General features: G+C 38.9%; 2 protein-coding genes across 3 annotated transcripts; both read left to right on the top strand.

Annotated features, from left to right (window-relative positions):
* Positions 1-168: 168 nt before the first annotated feature.
* On the top strand, positions 169-4127 carry dpm1 (dolichyl-phosphate mannosyltransferase subunit 1, catalytic). The gene is made up of 9 exons (XM_026998087.3): positions 169-337; positions 553-652; positions 777-810; positions 970-1046; positions 1207-1232; positions 1333-1428; positions 2758-2826; positions 3053-3167; positions 3508-4127. Exons 1-9 carry the CDS (start codon positions 207-209, stop codon positions 3610-3612), a joined length of 753 nt encoding a protein of 250 aa, XP_026853888.1. The 5' UTR covers positions 169-206; the 3' UTR covers positions 3613-4127.
* A 1313-nt stretch (positions 4128-5440) lies between these two features.
* On the top strand, positions 5441-15385 carry adnpb (activity-dependent neuroprotector homeobox b). 2 transcript variants are annotated; one of them, XM_026998202.3, is made up of 4 exons: positions 5441-5882; positions 9882-9998; positions 11189-11281; positions 11417-15385. In XM_026998202.3, the coding sequence occupies exons 2-4, from the start codon at positions 9891-9893 to the stop codon at positions 14294-14296; spliced, it is 3081 nt and encodes a 1026-aa protein (XP_026854003.2). In that variant the 5' UTR covers positions 5441-5882; positions 9882-9890; the 3' UTR covers positions 14297-15385. The 2 variants fall into 2 exon arrangements, with proteins under 2 accessions (XP_026854003.2, XP_026854004.2); XM_026998203.3 differs by having other exon boundaries at positions 5441-5878.
* The last annotated feature ends 6538 nt before the right edge of the window (positions 15386-21923 follow it).

The following is a 21923-nucleotide window of genomic DNA, read 5'->3' on the forward strand; positions in this document are numbered from 1 at the left end:
GTGATGACAAAGTGGCCAACCAGTTCATGAATAATTTAATCAACTACAAGGGATTTTTTAAAAATCCATAACCGGATTTATATTTGAGGTCTATATTGGAATACCACTGCTTTAACCTGTCCTTCAGTCGGAACCAATTGTGAAGCCGTACATTGCAAGGGACAACTTTGCGTAAAGCCAACATCCGGTGTATAATATTATCCAACATGGCAAGTGGTAAGGGTAACAAGAAAAAACAGGAAGACTCTGATAAATATTCTGTGTTGTTACCGACCTACAACGAACGGGAAAACTTACCCTTAATTGTGTGGTTGCTGGTAAAGTATTTTGGCGAAAGGTGATTTAATTACCATGTTGTGGGTGGTTAACAATCTAGCTAGCCAGCCACTTTGCTAGTCTCTGTAGACTACAGCTCCTAGTTAACGATGAGCAGTAATGTGGATTTAATGACAGTCTAGTTGTAGTTGAGTGGCTACTAGCTACTGAAAGCCCACTTTGTAGCTAAATAACCAACCAGTTGTAACGTGGCTGTCCCTCTATCACTATATGCAGTGGGTATAACTATGAGATTATAGTCATTGACGATGGAAGTCCTGATGGTACGCTGCAGATTGCGGAGCAGTTACAAAAGATTTACGGACATGATAAGATTGTAAGTTGAAGTTCATATCTGGCTTGTGTTCTACAATATAGCATTTTACAGCCTTTTAAATACTAACGAGTTCTGATAATACAGCAATGGTTCAGATATAGCTAACGCTTCACTCTTTTATCAGGTCCTGCGACCCAGACCAAAGAAGTTAGGATTAGGTGAGTCAACTAGATTTGATCTTTGTTTTGGAGTGGTCAGGAATGTATTAGACTGTTTGTTCCATTCTCTTGAGAGTACTAGATAACAGGAATTATTAAGAGTTACGCAAAGTTGTACATATAGTAAGAACCCTAACGGGTTATTAAATTCCTTTGCAGGCACAGCTTACATTCATGGCATTAAACATGCTACTGGGAACTTCATTATCATTATGGATGCTGATCTCTCTCATCATGTAAGCACAAAAGTGGATCACTTTCTGCTGCTAGGCATGGCATATACCAGTTTTAAGAGAGAAGATTTCTGTATTGAAAATAATTTGAAATCCATATTCAGTCTATTATAAAATGTTTCAGTTTATGCACTCATATGTGCTATTTCTTTCTATTTTACAGCCAAAATTTATTCCCCAATTTATTGAGTAAGTTATTGCTTAAGGCTATCTCTGTTACTGGGTTAATTTAGGCTTATGTCCAGCTGGTTTATACTAGTCACTGATAGATTTTTGGTTTGGTTTGTAGGAAACAGAAAGAGGGCGGATATGACCTGATCTCTGGAACGCGGTACAGAGGAGATGGAGGTGTGTATGGATGGGACCTGCGCCGAAAACTCATTAGGTGACTCAACTACCTGACTCCCACACTACATTCTAGAACGCTCTGTAAAAAATTGTAAAACATTTCTGTGTTCTGAGATGCATAGATGTGGTAAAAGTAAAGAATGTAATCCTTAATCTTGGGAGTTTTTCTGACAGTACATATACTCCTTTGAAGTTAGTTGTTTTTGTGTCTGAGTCCAATTTCCGGTAGTCAGAGAAAGTAGTTCAATCATCTGAACGGTATTTTTCATTAATTAACTGCTTCCTGTTTTATTTACTTTGCACATACCTAAGACAGTTATGACTGAAGTTGTGGCTTTGGAAACTTTTCGTTAGAGTCAGGCGTAAACCAAGAAGTATAACTATAAGAACTTCAGCTATGGTAAACTAAGATAAATTAACAATTCATCCACTAAACATTGCATCAATTATCTTGAAAAGAAATAGAAATAAGTCACTTAAATGCTTATAGTTTAACAATTTATAGGTAGGCTAAGCCGAACAGCTGTAATTAATGATAGAAAAATGAGCATACGGTACTAGAGTTTGCTAAAATGTGGAGAGACATAACAAGAAATGTGGAGAACCATTTTGTATCTAATTACAATAAATAGTTTGTGAAAGAAATACCTGTTATATTGCTTTGTAATCAGCTAGAAAGCTCACACTTCAAAATGAAAACATCCATAAAATTCAATAAGCATATGCATATTAAAGTTTGTTACTTGGGTAGATTCAAAACTGATGTTGCACTAATCAGCTAAAATTCCCTTTTGGAAGCAGCATGTTTCTCCATTATGAAACAGGTAGCTGGATAAAGCAGTTCAGGTGGCAGGCTGCCTCTGGTAAACCGATGTCCACAAACTCAGCCAAGCTTGATGAAGTAAACCTTTCTCATATCCTTTGGCAAAACTTGTGAAATTATAGGGCTTCATTTCTCCTTGTATGAATAGCTTCCCAGAGTGGTGCAGTTTCCCAGAGTTTGTTTACAGTACAAATAGTAGAAGGGAAGTAGGAGTACATCGAGGTGTGTTCTGTGAGATTTACAGAGATACTGGAGCCAAGGTCGTCCATCTTACATGTCATCAAATCCTATTCACCAAACAAACCGAACATTGGCTGCACAAGGCAGACAATAATGCCATCACAAATAATACCCACACCTAAGAGATAATGGCAAAACAAGATGACTTACTGTACCTTACCCTCACCTTCATCGTTGGTCTTTTGTTTGGAATTATTTTAAACTTTGAGTTGCATCAACTGCTGTATAACTATCCTGATATTATAATATTCTGTTTAATATATACTAATATTTCTCTTTTCTCTAACCCTTCCTTCTCTCTAGCCGAGGAGCAAATTTCATCACGCAGGTGCTGTTGAGGCCAGGAGCATCAGATCTGACGGGGAGTTTTAGGTACTTCTTCAGAGCAGTTTGCTGTCTTAGAGGCCTGCATCAGATTTGCTTACCAGCTTGACTGGGAGGAGTGTGGAGGGCGTTTGTGTCTCTGTGTGCTTTTTCCTGATAGATATCACTGGATATTTCTGCTATCATAAATATTGATTACTCGATGAACAATAATTGTGGATTGTTTCTTACAGTTGTTTTTTTTTGTTTTGTTTTTTTTTTATTTCTTTTTCAGGCTATATAAAAAGAATGTGCTAGAATCCCTGGTGGAGCGTTGTGTGTCTAAGGGCTATGTTTTCCAGATGGAGATGATTGTCCGTGCTAGACAACTAGGCTACACCATTGGAGAGGTCTGCACAAAATACCTATTTGGTGTTTTTTGTTTATTTTTTTATTGTTGTGTTTGTTTGTTTGTTTGTTTTTTGGAGGGGTCCTTCCCCTTCACTTGGTTTCTTATTGAACCACGTCATTGACACGCCACCCTGAGCATTTGAATGCAGTTCTATTGTACCATTTTTAGAGATTAATTCAGTGATAATGTGAAAAATTCTACCTGAAATCTGTTTTTGTGTAGCCCTATTACTGTTATTTGTTAGTCTGTGATTCAACTCTGATCTTCTGCATTCTGGCTGTTTGTGCTGTTTCATCTACTTTGACGCCTGAATAATGCTGTGTCACTTTTTGTCGCAGGTTCCAATCTCATTTGTGGACCGTGTTTATGGGGAATCCAAGCTGGGAGGAAATGAAATTGTCTCTTTCCTGAAAGGACTGCTCACTCTTTTTGCCACAACATGATTCAAACATGACTCAAACAGCCATGGCTGGCCATGTTGTCCTGTTACATGATGTGGCAGACATGTGGGTGATCAGAGCCCTCAGCCAAGCTCTGGTCACCTGACACACTCGGACTGATAGTACTTGTCTAATTAAAAGACAGATGTTTCAAACTTGTAGATTTTGTGACACCATTTGGATGTAAAGTCTTGTGGGATTTTGAGGTAGAGTTGGTTATTATTGTTCTTTTCTCTCAATCAAGTGGGTTTTTCTTAATAGTTCTTAATTTTGGTTAAGGGGTAGTAGGGAAGTTGGAAATTTGGGGTGCTTCCTAACTATTGAAAGGCAGCCTTCTGATCACATCATCTGCCACAGATAAAGACCTGCAGGTACTTCAAATGTATGCTTGTGCAAAGACGATTATCTGTATATTGACTAAAAGGACATGCTCAGCACATTAGTTTGATAAATGTTATTGGAAGCATATCTACAAGAGTCTTGGTAAAATTGTAATAAAATCATTAAATGAAAAAGGATATCTTGTTGAATTAATGACATACTTTCAAGTGGTTAAATCATATAAACAAGTATATGTAAAACTAGGTAAGAATGTTATATTTGTTAATTTTCAGCAGTAGGCAAACTTGGTAAGTATAGCTTTAATGCATAGTTATTACAGTGAATTGCTGGTAAATAAGCAGTTTACCAGATGATGAAAGCTTCTTTGTCTCTGTAGTCTGTCTACATAAAGTATTTGTTTAGCTTAACATTTATCTGTACTTGGGTCATTTTCAAAAGTACATGTAAGAAGTCACTATTTTTCCACATGAAACAATTTTCTAAAATGCCAGTGCTGTCTTTTAAATAAAGTGAAACATATTCACAATGTGATTTTGTCATACGCCTATATGTAAATCTGCAGCTATCAACAAAGACTTGAAGTCTGCTAGAAAAGGTGAATTTATTATCAATAAGCCATGAAAACAACACAAACAATGCATCCTCTGAATCACTTGGAGTCAAAGATTTCATCTAATTCCAGTGCACTAAAATGTCACAAGGGCTTTATTACACCTTTAAGCAAGATGTCTTTGGGCTCCCAATGGCTGAGATAAACATAACCACTTATTAGATAAGAGCCTTCAGTCTCTTGGTTGAGTGGTGTAGACTTAGCACTATATAAAATGTCAATAAGGCACAATACATTTTTACCCCTAGTTTTTTTAGATTGACAGATCATTTTGCTTTGCATAGAATCCTAAATGGATAACTGCAACTTATTGTATTACCATGTATTATTGTGTTATTATGAGTTATTTATTAATTATTTAGAGAACGACTACCTACAGACATAATTAACGTGCGAGTTAGGGGGATGCTTCCAGCACACACATGTCGGATACCCTAGCACTTCATTTAAAGAAGTAGTCCCGGTGAGTTGCGCACAAAAGCTGTACAGCGCCACCACCTGAACTGATAGTACTCCACGCTGGGTAAGTACTGAGGCACTGTATACATCCGACTCTCTGCGGGGGTAGATACCAGATGCAGAATTGACGCATACGACTTTGTCCAATCAAATTTCAGGAGATGGCGCCCCCTATGGCTATTTTGCGTGTTACTGCATATGGGGTTGTTTACACCAATTCCTAGAACACTGAAGAAGATAATACGCGCAAAGACAACCGGCTTTTTTTGAGTCTCTGTAAATTCCAGGTAGGCTAAAGAGGGCACTCTCGAACAGGTAGATGTAAGTGTGATAATTAAAGGAGTCCTCTCACCACCACTGTCCCGACTCAACAACTCACTCTCGGCACAATGATTTTTTTTTATTATTATAATCAAACACATATGTCACTTCCGCCCTTTTTCACACGCCATTTTGGACAGAACATGTTATGGATTGGGATGTATTGTTAGAGCAAATTGAGCGAATACGTTAATTGCCTCTCATTGCTGTAATAATTTAGAAATAGGTAGACTGTCGTGATAAAGGAAGCGCGCTCTCTGTCGCCAGATTTTCCCTCGCCCTTGATGCAAGCTAGCTAGATGAGTTGCATTACATCCCCGGCAGCCAAGCAGAGGCAGACAGCTCTGGGGTCGGATAGTGACAGAAGGCGAGCTCCCTCTTTCGGTGTGGTGTGTCCGCCTTGGGATCGGTTAGTCCAAATTGCCCGGCAAGAACTAGAGGAGGAGGGAAAGTGATCCCACTGGCTTACGCTTTGTCTTTCGGCGATTGCGCTGCGAGACAACATCATTGCTACCTCTGCGGGAAGGCAGTTCCGAGGCAGGTAAAGTCTATCGACTGTCTCTACCATTACTGATCTCGTGGTCTGGGGAGTTAGCTAGCTAGTAAAACAACTGTTTCAGGTATCCAGTTAACCAGCTACTCGGCTAAATAAATCGATTCTAGTTTATAAAAAACTGGATAGCTAACGTTGCTAGCTACCCATTCAGTTAGATTGCTAATAGTATTGCTAATTTAACCAGCCGGTAGTTAATAGGTAGCTATTGCTAGCTAGCTAACAGCAAAAAAAAATGGGTTGTCTATTTAACATAATGCGTTGATGAAGTAGCTAGCTAAAGCGTTGGTGTGAGTGTAAGTGGGTGTTGAAAAGTAAAAGGTGTAAATGGTTGTAGCAGCTCACTCATAAAATAACAGATGAAATAGATTTATAGACGAACCAGTTAGCTATCTTAGCTAGTAAGCTAATGTTAGCCGGCTAGAGATGGTCGTCCATACAATCTCTTTGGTGCCCTGTAGCATGCACAAGGAAGGCTGGGGATGTTAAGTTAGCTAGCTTAGCTTGCTAGCGAGCTGTCCAGTTGAATTTGGGACAGCTTTATTGTTACTTCTTTGCTAGCTAGAAACCACAAAAACTCCAGTGCGTTATTTGTAATCCATCCGACCGACAGTAAACAAACAAACAAACAAAAAACCTAGACAGGTAGGATCGTCTACTAGAAAGACAATTCATGCAAACCAGTTATCAAGTAAATGGCTAGCTGGTTATTTATTTACTCGGCTCCTGTCATTTCTGTATGTTCAGTTCATTGTGCGCCAAATGTTTAGCTAGCTAACTACTCTGCTAGCTATTAAAAAACTTCTCAAAAATATTGTGTAGCTATGCGTTAGCGATGGCGAACTATCCTCCTCGATTGTTGTCAACAAGCAAGTCACTCGGATGAATGGCTTGTTAATTGTTGATTTTGTGACCACTTCCTCTTTTACACCTATTTTGATGAAGTGGGGATGCAGAGCTTTAATCAGTATTGGCGTTAAAGTTCACCCGAATCTAATTTGACATGTAGCTTTCTAGTCAGCGAGTAGTCAACATGCATCCTTAGATTAGTATGCCTTTCACTAGCTGTATATTTGCTGGCTTGATTGGATTCTGTGCTTGTGACCAAAATGTTGATTTTAGTAATATTATTTAATATCACAGTTTTTAATCAGCTGTTCTGTTTACTTTTGACACTTGGTAAATGATGCAAAAGAGTTTTGCTGCTTCATTTTTTGTCCTTTTAAGGTTTTAACTGATGTACACAATGGGAGATGCACAATTGTATTATTATTATTATTATTATTTAAAATATCATGCAACCCACATTTTTTAAAGTGAAGTATGTGGTTCTGTATTTAGTCATGTCTATGTCAGAAGTGATCAAGTTGTCTCACCTAAATATGTTAAATATGTCTATTTGTCTCTGGAAGGTAGATTAGGCCAAATCTGTACTACTATTGTAAATTATCCCTCTTCTTAATGGCTTTGATCAACCAAAACTCCAATTAAGTAAATATTCAGGGCTGCTTACAGTAAGATCGGAAAGCTGAAAATAACCCCCACCCAACACTGTCCACTGCAGACATTTGCACCGTCACAGCAGTCGCCTCAATAGGGGGCGCCATTCCATGATTGCGGTTTAAGAGGCTGCACAAAAAAGACAGTGGAAAAGGGGCAGGCAGAATAGGGAGAAGGTTATATAACAGGCAGAGGCAGAGCTGTCCTCTAGCGCCATCTACTTTGGATGTAAGAAAGCTAGTGTGGAGTGGAAGCCATTGCTGCCAGATACAGAGCTGAGCCCTCAGTCAGTATTGTCTCACTTACTGCCGTGATGAAGAGTGGCTTATAGAGGTGTTTTGTCAATGGAGAGGTCAGGAAATGTCACTGGTGTCGGTTGAAGGGTCAGTCACTTTTGCGTAGTGTTGAATTTTGATGTATTTCATGCATGAGGGTAGACTACATTATACCTTTTGATGTAAATTTAGAGTGACTGTTGTAAATGGTTATACAGGTATTATAATCAAAACTAGGCCCAGCCTTTACTGGGCCTATTTTAAATTTCTGCTGTTTAAGTTCTGATATACTGCACTGTCAATGTCAATTTCATTTAGCTATGTTCGCAGTGGGGTTAAGTTAGATTAAGCTTTTTCCCTTCCATTTAACAACTAAACTCTGACTATTAAATCGGTGAAAATGGAAAGGCCAAAAGGTCGTGACGTCTCAGATGCACTCTGAAATTGTGACTTATGTTCTTTGTGACATAAGTTCAGTTGAAAAAGATTTCAATTGAATGGCCTTACAAACTTGTAAATGTCATATCATAATTTTGTATCACCCTTTTTATTTATTAATTAATTATACCTCCTGACTTGAGCAAATTAATACAGGCAGCTGGAGCAAAGAACAAAATCCTGGGGAGGATTTTTACTTTCTGAGCCTGAGTTACACACCCCTGTGGCCTTGTAACACATTTTTAAAGCAAGTGCTTTTCACAACTTTTCCAGCAATGTCTTACATTAGTGATGCACCAATAGCAGTTTTGTTAGGCCTAATAGAACACAGTTTAACCATATGAAAACCTCATGTATCTGTGAATGTAGAACACTATCACCACTCACAGCATTTCTGTAGGCAGGTGATGATTGCTTTCTATCATTTTTATCCATTTAAATGACCTGTGCTCAGGTGAGGCATTTTACTGAATTGATGAAACATCCTGTTTCCTCAAGTCACATAAGATGATCTAGAAATGGGCTTGTTTGAACACCTTCTGTAATGTTAAAGGTATTACGAGATACAAACTCCAAAGGCTTTTAATGTTTTTTTTATGTTTGTTTTTTAAGTTGAGGTTGACTCTGTAGGTAATGCACTTGCATACGACAAATTTTAATTAGGTATATTTTTGACCCTACAGTTGTGAAGGCCCCTTAAATGGTCCCTACCTTTCCACATTTGCATATGCAGGTTCTGCCTTCAAGACTGAAATTTAACTAGAAACCGATCTCCACTCTCCTGCCTGTTTATTTATATAGTCACGTACTTATAGCACAAGATCTCTGGTTTCAATGAAATTCAAGTTTTCCTACCCAACAGTTCTGATTGCTTTGATGTTTTTAAGTAAAATAGTAAAAGTATTGTTTTTGAATACAAATTGAGAAATACATCAGTAATTTTTTGATTTGCTGAAAAACTTAGGTTGATGAAAGATAAAATGGGTTTAAATTTTAAGTGGCCCGTAAAATGGAATATGGTAGAAATAACTAACCTTTGCAATGAGGATTTAAAAGGTTGTTGTTTAAGTCTATTTGTGAGTAATATTAGGAAACCCAATTTTCTGTAAGAGGTTGATTAAAATAAGAAAAAATTTGCAATATATCTTTTCACTGTTTTCGAAATGTGAAGATATTGGCAGAAGATGGTTTCTATGCAGGCGGATGTTCATGCGAATATTTATCTACAATTTAAAGTTTTCAAAAAAGAAAAGAAAAAAGTAGGCCCTCTTTAAACCGCTTTCAAGATTTCACAAACCTGGCATGTAGAAGTGACTTTCATTTGCAAATATGTCCCAGAATTTTTGCATGTTGTATAGAATCTCTAAAATTAAATGCTAATTTAAGTTTTAATGTAAACTAGCATAGGTTTGGTCATCTAATGAAGTTTATAATGATTTACACCAATCTATGCTGTTATATCATTGTTATTGTGCTTTTGTGACATGAATGGTTCATGCTTTCCTTTGATTCTGTTATCTCTGTATCTCTCATACTTTATTGGGGAAAAAATATTCTGAATTTTTGGAAGTATCCCTTTTGTACAACCCTAATGCTGACATGCAAGGTAATGGTAATAGCTCTGTCAATTTACAGATCATTGGAGAGTATAGACTATAAACCAGAGAATCCTGGAGTAAGGGCTCTGGTGTCTGCAGGCACTAGTCAGGACATAAATCCTTAAGCTTTAAGCCTATTATTGCATTGATTTATTCTCTGCTTTTTATTTCTTTAGGTGAGCAGTATGTTTCAGCTCCCAATCAACAACCTTGGCAGTTTAAGAAAAGCCAGGAAAAATGTAAAGAAAGTACTTGGGGATATTGGCTTAGAGTTTTGCAAGGAACACATTGATGTAAGTATTGTCTCTCATCAATAAACAAATGTCAGTATCAAACTGGAATTACATTGTGTTCATAGACTTGAAGTAATAATGCCAGTTATTATGTAATTATTGTTGATGCAGCTTGGGTCAACCAGTCTTACTTGATCAAAACACGAGCAAAATAGAATTGGGCTGTGACAGGTCTATCAAATGTCATCCAAATTACTGTCTTGAAAAATCATATTGATGAGGATTTTCATATAAATGCATCACTCAATTCAAAGACACTTTTAGGCAGGCAGATCATTGTTTCAGAGGACTGTATGACCTAAATGTTTAATTGATGACATTCACAAAATGGCTACCTCAGTGACATGCCAGATTTAGAAACTGTCACCAAACAATTATCTCAGACTATTCAAACATATCAATCTGTGACAGTACAGAAAGAATGAATTATAAGCATTCAATATAAAAGGCTTTTTTGTCTGGTATTCTGTTTGTATGATACAAATGAAGTCAATTGGGCTGAGAAAAGTGTAGTCATCTTTATTAGTCAAAGTTATCTGTAAAAACTCACCAAACAATGTAAATTGGACCACCCTATTCAAGTTTGTGAAAGGTAGGGGATGTTCATAAAGCAGAACATGACTGTCAATATCTGGCAGTAGCTAGCAATTACTAACTTAATGAAAGAGCATCTTTTTGCTAGTGTCATACTGGCTTACACCACATGAAAATAATTTATGGCATTCCACTTTTGTGTTATTCTTATTGCATTTGACCAAAAAAACTAAATATATCATACTGAATGCATTCTGATTCTTGAGCCCTAGTTTCTAGGTTCATAATAAAAGTCTCAGTTTCAGTGCACTGTTCAGTGAGTACATTGGATGGATTTACATCATTTAAAATGTTTTTATTTATATCTGTTAGATTCTTGTGTTACCATACCAATGGCTTAATAAATGTGTACCATTTTAAGAGTCAAATGAGAACTAGTATTCAGTCAAAACTAAGATGGGAAAACAGGTGTGACATCTTACAAACAGGACCATTTAATTTGTTGTGCAATATAGGTTTAGTTGCACATCATTTTAGTTGTTTGTTTTTTGTGTTGTTTTTAACTTTTTTTATTTAGATAAATTACACTTTATAGATCTAATTGTATTGATCTGCATGACTTGTTTACATGTATTATACCCTCCCCTCCACTGTAGGATTATAAAGACTTTGTACCCAATGAGTTCTATATCAAGAACACCACATGGGATGATGTATGCATGTGGGATCCTTCCCTTACCAAAACACAAGTGAGTATAGCCACTTTGTTCCATACATTAGAGGAAAAGCAGTCTTTTTAACAGTCTTTAAAAAATGTTTTTTTAATTTTTTAACTGTTAACTGTTCTTGTTTCTCCTGACATTTTCTTCACCCCATGTTTTTAGGAATACCGGTCGAAGCCATTCTGTTGTTCAGACTGCCCCTTTTCTTCAAAGTTCTTTTCTGCTTACAAGAGCCACTTTCGCAATGTCCACAGTGACGATTTTGAGAATCGTATCCTCCTTAACTGCCCGTATTGCACTTACAATGGGAACAAGAAGACCCTGGAGACACACATCAGACTGTTTCACATGCCTAACAATGTGGTGCGCCAGGGCACTGGGGGCCCCCAGGGGACAGTAGCTGGCCTGAAGGATGGTGTTCGTCTGGACAAGGTTCGAGACAATGTAGAGCAGGCAGTGTACTACTGTAAGAAATGCACTTATAGGGACCCACTCTACAATGTGGTGCGCAAGCACATCTACCGGGAACATTTCCAGCACGTTGCTGCTCCGTATATGGTCAAGCCTGGTGAGAAGACATCGACGCCTAATGGATCAGCAGCTGATACTGGCACAGGGAACACTACAGATTCCAATAGCACTGCAGGTGGTGGCAATAGTAATAGCACAGCTATCCACTGTAAGCGTTGCCTCTTTGTGCCGCGCACCTATGAGGCACTGGTGCAGCATGTCATTGAGGACCATGAACGCATTGGTTACCAAGTCACCGCCATGATTGGACATACGAATGTGGTGGTACCTCGTGCCAAACCTGTTGTTATGGTGTCCCCCAAGGCCCAGGGAGAGAAGAGTATTATTGGTGTTGCACCAAAGGGCCCCCTGGTGACTGCTGGGGTGCGGCCATTGTCTGCACAGCAGCTGAGTCGCATTGTTATTCCCAAGGGGAGTTTGAACTCAACTGGGCTCCTATCAGGTGTTCCATTGAAGTCAGGCACATTTGGCTTGAAGCCTGGCACCACTCAGGCATTGTCCATTGGAGGACAACAAGTGCGTATTACCTTGCCAGGCAATGCACAGCTTTCAGTGCCCCAACAGTCTCAGACAGCCAAGCCTCAGCTTTCTGCTAGTGCTCTACGCAGCACAGTTTCTGCATCAACATCCACTTCTGTTCTGAAGATTCCTCCATTGACTTCACGAATCCAGGCAGCGGCTGCTAATGTAACATCTGCCGCTCCTAAAAAAGGTGCCTCTGTCCTGGGCACGTCTTATACTCAGAAATGGAAGATCTGCACGATCTGCAATGAGCTGTTTCCCGAAAATGTCTACAGTTCACATTTTGAGAAAGAACACAAAGCGGAAAAGGTGCCTGCGGTGGCTAACTACATCATGAAGATCCACAACTTCACAAGTAAATGCTTATACTGCAACCGCTATCTACCTAGTGACACATTGCTCAACCACATGCTAATCCATGGCCTGTCCTGCCCACACTGCAGAGCCACTTTTAACGATGTGGAAAAAATGGTGGCACACATGCGAGGGTCACATCCCAATGAATCTGTTGGGGTACGCACTGATTCTCCACTGACTTTTGATCTCACTCTTCAGCAGGGCAACCCAAAAAATGTCCAGCTGATTGTCACCACTTACAATATGCGGGATGCGCCTGAAGAGTCTGTGGCATTCCATGCCCAAAACAATGCTTCACCTACAGCCCAAGGAAATAAGCCTGCAACTCCACATTTCCCAAAGATACCCACAGAGGCCCCAGATGCAACACCGGCTAAGAGCGCACCACAGGCAGCTGTCCCATACAAGAGGGATGTGGGCAAGACCCTCTGCCCACTCTGCTTCTCCATTTTGAAGGGCCCCATTTCTGATGCCCTTGCACACCACTTGAGAGAGAGACATCAGGTAATCCAAACAGTACATCCAGTGGAGAAAAAGCTAACCTACAAATGTATCCATTGCCTTGGTGTTTACACCAGCAACATGACTGCCTCCACTATCACTTTGCACCTGGTGCACTGTCGGGGTGTGGGCAAGACTCAGAACGGCCAGGACAGCAGGCCTGCTCCGACTTCTAGAGTAGTCAAGGCTCAGGGAGCTTCTTTAAAAAGGGCCGGGTTTCATAATGATGAAGAAACTGACCCAAAGAAACGGAAAGTAGGGCCAGGGGACCAGGCTCAGCCAAGCCCACCTGTTGATCTAAAAGAAGAACCTGTTGTGTTAGCTTTGGATCCAAAAGGCCATGAGGATGAGTCATATGAGGCTCGCAAGGCCTTCCTTACCCAGTATTTCAACAGGCAGCCCTACCCCACCCGCAGAGAAGTGGAGAAGCTGGCTTCCAGTCTCTGGCTGTGGAAATCTGACATTTCAAGCCATTTCGCTAACCGAAGAAGGAAATGTGTTCGAGACTGTGAAACGCAAAAAGTTAGTGTTCTTCTTGGATTCAACATGCACCACGTTACACAGTTGCAGCATGCGATGGACTTTAACACTGAGTGGTATTTTGAAGCCCGTGATCAGGAACAGAAAAGTCGGACATCTATGGATTTCATAGGTAGATCTACCAATGCAATGAGACGATTGCAACAAATATCTTCTTCTAATGGTGATGTGCAACTGCAAGGGGTGCCAGGTAGGTCTTCTGCCAAAGCTTCACCTCACTCAAATGGCCAAAAGGCCAGTGCAGGGAGCAACTGTAATGAGTCAGCCAAGATAATCGGAAAATCTGGGGGACTCGTAAATTCAGAGCCCATCTCTGTTGACTCCGATAGTGAGGATGAAAAAAACGTCAAGGCTTCGCAGCAAAACGAGGACTCTCAAGTCAGCAGCCAGATAGATAGTGGGGCGGTAATAGAGACTGAAAGTGAAGAGGGTGCAAGTGACTCTGATCCAGAGGACTCCCTCAATGGTGAAAATGGTTACGGGTCAGTGGACGACCTGCAAAAAAGAGGGAGGCCCAAAGAAGAGGGCCAATCGGGCATCATGACCAAGCTTGGACAATCAGGATCCTGCCTTGGCAAGCAGCAAGTCTGATTTTTACAGTTGATACAGTTATCAAAACTTCACATACATACACCATGTTTGTTACATTTGCCAGACGCCAACAATGCTGCCTCATCTGTACTTAAGGACCGTGGTCATGGGCAGCAGTGGGATATTGCTTTCCTAAACTTCCTGAAGCCATTTTCAAGGGCAAAAAAGTAACATTTTTGCTATGTAAAGATGAATGCTAAATTAGATGAATGAACTGGGGGCAAGAAGCAGCTTTTCCTCAGGGTAGGGAAAGAAAACACTGAAAATGCACCAAACAGTAGATGATGTTTTGCCTTCAGTTTGTTTCTTTGAGAGTTTCACATAAGTACTTAATGTTTGTTTAGCCACTCTTGTGGCAGAATGAGTGTTTATTAGAACTACAGGTATTCTTGAATTTCATGTAACCATATAGAATAGCTAGTGTATATTTGTACAGTCTTTTAGATATGTCTAAGGAGATGTTGGTGTAGGTGTACTCAGAGATTTGCTATTCAATTTGTGCTCATGCTAGATGGACATGTTCTACATTGGTTCACTTAATGGATGTGGCTTTTGGTGGCTGTTCTTCATGGTTATTTTTTAACAAACTATAGCATTTTGCTAAGTAATATATCTATATATCGAAAGCAAATTAAAATTAACATAACCTCTTGCTTTTTTTGTGCTTTATAAAGGAAGTATTCATTTTTATTATTAAAAAATTGCCACAACATACTTTTTGGTCCACTGTAGGACAGATTCCCCTGACACCACATCTCTCCCAAGTTCAGAGTGAAGAGCAGGTGGATAACTGCCTTAGCGATTTGTAGTCTGATTGTGTTCAGTTTGGAGTCTGATTGTGCTCAGACTGACCTGTACTTGCTTTCTAGCTTCTCTTTCAGTAGTTGGAATTTTTTGTTTTGTTTTTCCTTGTATGGACTCTTGCTATAGCCTGTGGTGCACAGACAGCATTCACCATCAACCCAACTTTGTTGTGTCTGTATGTTTAAGTTTGTGAGCTGAAATTTATGTTTGTGCATTTTTGTTTTGGTTGGTTTATTTGTCACTTAAAGCATTTCTGAATAATAAAGTGCTGTATCGTGCTTCTCACAGTGGTTCTAACCATACCCTTATTCTGCTGGGGACAGTCGAACTTGCTCTTCTGTTATATGGTCAAACCCAGTTTTATACTAATGTCGCTAAAACACTGTGGGTCAGAATCATATAACCTGATGGTAACCACACTGTGCAACGCAAACTGTGTGATAGTGTTTAGTTCCTATTCATTGTTACCCTGGTGATAATTAGTGCACCAGTGTCAGCTTACTCTTGATGTAAATTAACCTGCATCCAAGGTGAAAGCCAATGAAAATCTGCATGTAAATGAGACACTACATACCCAAGCGAAGAAACAGATGACTGACTAATCCCAGTGGTGAGACTAGTGGTATGCTGAAGATTGTTAGCTGCATAAACGTCATGCATTTGTAAAGTTCACCCAGAGGGGAACTTCATGGTTGCACTGAGTTGATGACTTCAATTCTTCTAAATCATGGCAGAGCAGCAAAATTCTCTCTCCTCAGTTTTCAACTGTATAGTTTCTTCCTTTGTTACACGTAAATGTGCACTTGGTGAATGTTCGTGGCATTCTGAGTTGTTCAAGCAAATCCTTCTGATTTGTGTAATCCTACTATTGCAGTTTGCCATCATGCTCACTCCAAACAAACCAGAAGGCATTATTTTTATACATTTGTCTATTTTAGCTAAATGGGTGCTTGTGCAGAATTCTTGCATGTGTGACCAAACATTGGAAGAGAAAAGATAATTCAATAAACAGGCTTCTTATCAGGAAATTTGCTTTCAGACGACAGACAGTATTTTGTGAGTAGCGGTGTTCTATTATGAATTGCCAATGTCATAGGCAAACGAGATCAAAATGAGGTAGCATCATATTTTACACAAAAGGGAAAATATCACCATTACCAAAAATGACCAGAAATATAGTTAGCAGTCCACATGTATGAATGAGGAAAATTTACATTGAATCTCACTGTGTCTCCTTTGGGCTGTCAAAATTTGAGTTGGATCAACAAATGAATATTATCCTGGCTGTTGGCATTGAAAGGGTTGGTTACTGTAATGTCGTAAAGCTGAGTCATGTTTGTTAAGCCTCAGTTGGCCTTGGTGTGAAAAAGGGGTTGAGGTCTAGCATGTTCACACCTCGATTCTATCATAGTCCAAAAAGACAGACGCCGCTAGATCACCAGCCGATGCAGTGTAGAGACTACTATTGATATGTACGTGTTTTTGTGCATTTCCCTGATTTGGAACCATATTTATCGGAAATATCATTGTCCAGTTAATGGGAAGTAGAGCAGCTTATGTTGTAAAGCCTTTTAAAAACATTATTTACACTCTGTTTCTGTGTGACTAATTAATAGTTTGAGGAGCAGCCATTGGGACATGTGCCCAGTCATAGGATATGTTGTGTCTGCGCTGTACATGCATCTGTGGACTCATGGTTGCTCTCCTCCCAGTGAGGGAGGCCTCAAAATGGAGGAAAAGTCTGAAATTGTACCCCCTCCCCCTCCCAGACTCACTCTGATCTGCCGTGCTAGTCTGAGAGAAAGAGAGCGTGCACGCGGCAGTGTGCGCGCTTGTGTGCGTGCGCTCACGTGCCCGGCCGCGCGAGCATGTGTGGGGAAGGGAAGGAGGCTCTGAGGAGGCCTGACTGGTTCGGTGATGGAGGTCCTTGCAGCCTTGTCCACAGAGCAGCATTGGCGTGGGGGAGGGGCGGACCGTGAGGAGGCCTCAGTGCATGCTCTGTACTGCCTCCTGTTGTTGAAAAGGAAAACTTCCTGCAGTGGTAGGTGTGTTGTGCCGTGAGTGGTTTCTGTTTAACAGTGCTCTCTAAATGCACATCTAAATACTGAGTGGATGATGCTGATTAATAATCCCTAGTCAAACAGACCTGCCACTAACTAAGTGCTAGTCATGTTAGGAATGGAGGATCATATAGTCTTTTAAAAACTAAAAAAAAAAAAATGTCAAAGGCAAACATGAAAAGCTTGTATTATTATTGCTCAAGTGCTGACACATCCTTTTGACATAATTGCAGCAAATTTAGACCACAGCCCCTATTTAATGACTGTCTCGTACAGTATGGGCATCAGTTGGAATCGTGACGGGCACTGCGGCTGTAGCACTGCAGAAATGACTGAGTAACAAATCAGGTTAAGAAACATGTAATGGAAATGGCTAGTTAAGGCACAAATGTGCACAATGGGAAGTGTAAATGATGGATATAGTTCCATGGGCTTTATTAAGATAATAAGCACATTTGGGAAGAGGAACTGAGTGGAGTGCTTTGACCTGCACATTTTTGGGAGTTGGGTCTATAGAAAACAGTCCATGCATCCATTTTTCCATGCATCCAAAGCTTGCACAGTTGTGTATTAAAACAGCATTCAGTGAATTGTGATTTTATGATGGTTGTCTTACAGTTTAATGCCATGTTTTCTGACTCGGGTTTTTCAGAGAATCCAAAATAAGCAGCATTTGTGTATTGCCTGTGACTCACTGTGGGCTACTAAAATATAAGGTAGCATGTTGTAAACAAAGTAACAGTGTAAACAAAATTCTCAGTTTCTTATTTCTTGATTACATTTTCTTTCTTTTTTATTACATATGTGTACCCTTTTTATTCTCAGTTTATGATTGTTGGTGTAGGTGTCTCCCCAGTGTACGGCTGTAGCTTCTGTCCAAAAGGTGAGGACCAACAAACGCATGACATGCTGCTTCCATCCCAATATGAACCTACTGGCCAGACGGGCATGATCAGCTCCACCAAGTGTCGCTGCAGATGCCTGACAGGCCGCGTAGCTGCATAATTTCTTTAAATAGGATCTGCACGAATGTGGGAAATTGTGTATCCACAACACACACTAATACCCTTAACAGAAAATATTTTCACTTTAGCAGGATCGTGCTATTATTCAAAATCACAATTGTTCCAGGGCACCAATTAAAATCGCCAGACAGCTGTCACCCAGTCTGCTGTGCCAAAAAAAAAAAAAAAAAACCAAACAAACATGAAGTTGATTTCATATCTTCGGTGGGTTCTTGTTTGCTTTGGGTGTGTGTGTGTGTGTGTGTGTGTGGGGGGGGGGGGTTACTCTAAAGTTGGTAATTCTTTGAGCAGTTTGACAGTGGGTCTCTAAAATACATCACAGGATTACTTGTTTACTTTGTATTGTTGCCATGTGCTAAAAATGGATTCATTTTTTGTCTTCTGTAAACATAGTCCAGTCTATATAAGCTACTTTCCTTTTCATCTGTAAGTTCCCAATCTTTGACATGTTTCTGTGCTCCCACCCCATTTGTGTTAATACAGTATTATGGAAGATTAAAAAGTCACTTAATATGGGTAGAAAATGGTGCTGTGTTAATAAATACAGCATAAATAATGTTAGAGTATTGTATTAATGAGCTTTAAAGTTTCTAAGATTTCTTTTCTTATTTCAACATGTAACCATATTTTGTTTGAGACTAGCCTGCTTGTTCCTTTATATGCTCAGTGTGTTGGATAAGAAATTATGATGTTGGTGCAGAAAACCAGAAGAACTAGCTTTGGAAAAATCATTACTGAGCAAAACTAAATGAATGGCACAAATATTTTGCAGTTACCTGAACCAATTGACAGCTATTTTAATATGCCAAAACAATTGAACTCTTGAGGAAATTAATGTTAGAAATTTTTACCTAAAAGAAAGTAAGTTACGTCTCCAGTTACAGCCGTTTCAAAGCATTTATATAATTTGAATCCATGTGCTTCCATTTATTATTGTGCTTCCATCGATTATCCACATTTATTTAAACTGAAGAAAAATCAATCACATGTTGGTGGTGCATTTAAGACAAGTGTCACTATTGGAGTTCAACTTTTCAATTTGTCTTTGAGATAAGCAGCTGTGAATTGAAAACTACAACCCCTGAAATGGCAATAAACTGACAAAGGATCTCATTCTAAAATGATTAAACACTCTCACTGATGAAGAATATCACAATACAGTTATCATTCATGTTTTGCAGCGTCTTGTGTGTTTTGTTTTGGCATTTTATTTCCCAGGGTTGGATATAGATATATTTCTGTGTGAAATAGTTGAGGATGCTACAAAAGTAGACTCTGTAAATGACAAACTTGTCAGTCTTAACGATGTAGAGCTTTGTGTAAAGATCTTAGAGGGAAATTTCTGTAATAGCCTATGTTTAATGCATTTTTTTTTCAGAGAATGTTTCTGACTCCTGAACACTGCAAAAATTGAAATGAGGGAAATCTCTGATTTTTGGTCTTTTCAGGTTTTTCTAACATTTCATCTCTGTCTAATAATTGTTTTTGGAATTTAGGGTTTCATGAGAACATATAAAGCGCTGTCTATGAGGAACTGGCCAGTGACTATTTTTTTGATGTTTAAACCCATATAATTTAAAACATATTACAGATATGAGGTTTTATGAGGTGGGGAATGTATGCTGTAACTTCATGTGTTTTGTCTATACAGAATTAACCATATGTGCATGACGGCTCCAAATTTAAGGGGACCCAAACCAGTTCAGATCATCTGAACATAAATATTCTGAAAACCTTTTGCCTGAAGTCAATGACATTACCAGATGAGAAACTTTCAGTTTTATTTTATTTAACCACAATGTAATCAGGCAAGTCTTTAAGAACAATTTTTTTTCCTTCATCCTGGTAAAGCAGGTGTTTTCAGTTCATACTTGTTTCCTGGGTTTTTGGCCTTCAGTTATGTCTTCAGGGATGAAATGCACACTCACTGGTGTTCAGCTCAGGTCATTGTCATACAAGGTGAAGTATCATACTGTGAGTTGTACACTAAGATGCTTCTTTACACTTTATGCTTCAGCCTGCTCTTGCTTTGTGCAATACCATTGTTAATAAGGACAAGTGAGCTAGTTCAGCCATATACATGCATGCCATAGTGTTTCAAAAACTTAAGTGGTATGCTTTGGCCCAAGAGCAAATGTTTTATTTATTTATTTATTTTTGTCATGTTATTCTTTGTTTCATCTGACATATTTATATTTACATTTTGTTCTTGAGATTTACCAGTGATGTTCATCTTGTATAGGATGTCAAGCTTTTATATATTTTATCTTTTTTCACACATTTAAGTTCACATGCTGGTGAATTTCATAGTCATTCACTGCTGTAGTCTACTAGATCATTAGTGCTGTTAAACTCACAAGTAAAATTTTGCTTCTTAATGATGTACCAAACAGACTTAAAACACCTAATATCCAGTCTGCCTGTAACTAATTTATTCTGGAGGGTTTTCAGGCCCATGATGTCATGATTTCTTGGCCCTGACTCTTTTTGGCCATCTTTTGCTAGCTCTCTTGTGAATTAACTAATGACGTAGCTGACAGGCTGTTTTCCGAAAAACAAGAAAGCCAGTCGATGAGTCCTGGCGCCCTAAAGTGGGAAGACTGCTATGTTACTTAAACGTGATGGGTCAAGGGCACGACACGAAAGATAACATGCACTATCAGGCTCTGCAGTATAGGATATCAAGCTCCAAAGTTTGTGATGTCACTTTCACGAATTGTTAAATGACATAAATTAATTTTAGGTGGAGTCCAATTTGTTACTTTTAAAAACAGTGGGCAATGTACAGCATGTCAGGCCATGTAAGAATAGCAGAGTAAAAAGTAAAACGCTACTGTCAAACGGAATAATTGCAACACGATTCTACATTGTATACTTAAAATGCCATCTACATTTTTTGGCTAATGAAATGGGCACAGTCCAGTAGTGTAGGCTATACAGTTTATTTATTTGAGGAACAGCCATACATACGTACAATCGGTTTGGACCACTTTAAAGTTTTGCTCGTGCTTAAGAACATTTAAATGACAAGTGGAGAACCTCTTCATACAAATGGTTCTTACATGAGGTCCATTGTTTTATTTTAGGCTCAATATACAGAAGTACAGAACCATCTAAAAGGTAGAATCTCTGTAAAATAAATAAAAGGTCCATCTAAATGGTACTTTTTTTCATGCCATTCTGAACTAATTGCAAAGGTTTACATGATTTCCTCATGATGTAACAGTGTGAAATAATTTTAATTTGGCTTGAATCTTCACTGGCAGCCATTTGGAAAATGTATTGCATAGAACCAAAACAACATAAATCTCTAGTGTTAGTTTTTTTGTCTGTTTGGGTTGTTGTTTTTTTTGTTTTTTTTTGCTTTCCTTGTTTTCAATAATAGACAGTCTGGTTTCATCCTTAAGGCATTTGCATAAATTTGGTTAGCTATAACTGTAGTGGATTCAATGCATTTTAAAAAGATATTGGCCATTACAGCATAATGCTTTACTTGTTTTAACACATACGGTTAAGTGATTTCTAAAAGCTTAGAAACCTATAAGTCATTGTTATAAAGTTAGTATCTCATTATTGAGAGAAATTAAGTGGCTTAATATCCTCCAAGATGGGGTATTAAGTGACATAATTTATCATTATTAAGAGATGTTAATTAATAATTATAAGATACTATTTCAAAGGTGGGGAGGGAGCATTTTTTTCCCAGTATAAGCCAATAGATGGCAGTACTATACCATG

This window comes from Electrophorus electricus, chromosome 24 (assembly GCF_041902795.1).
Source record: "Electrophorus electricus isolate QZ-2024a chromosome 24, ASM4190279v1, whole genome shotgun sequence".
Taxonomy (NCBI): Eukaryota; Metazoa; Chordata; class Actinopteri; order Gymnotiformes; family Gymnotidae; genus Electrophorus; species Electrophorus electricus.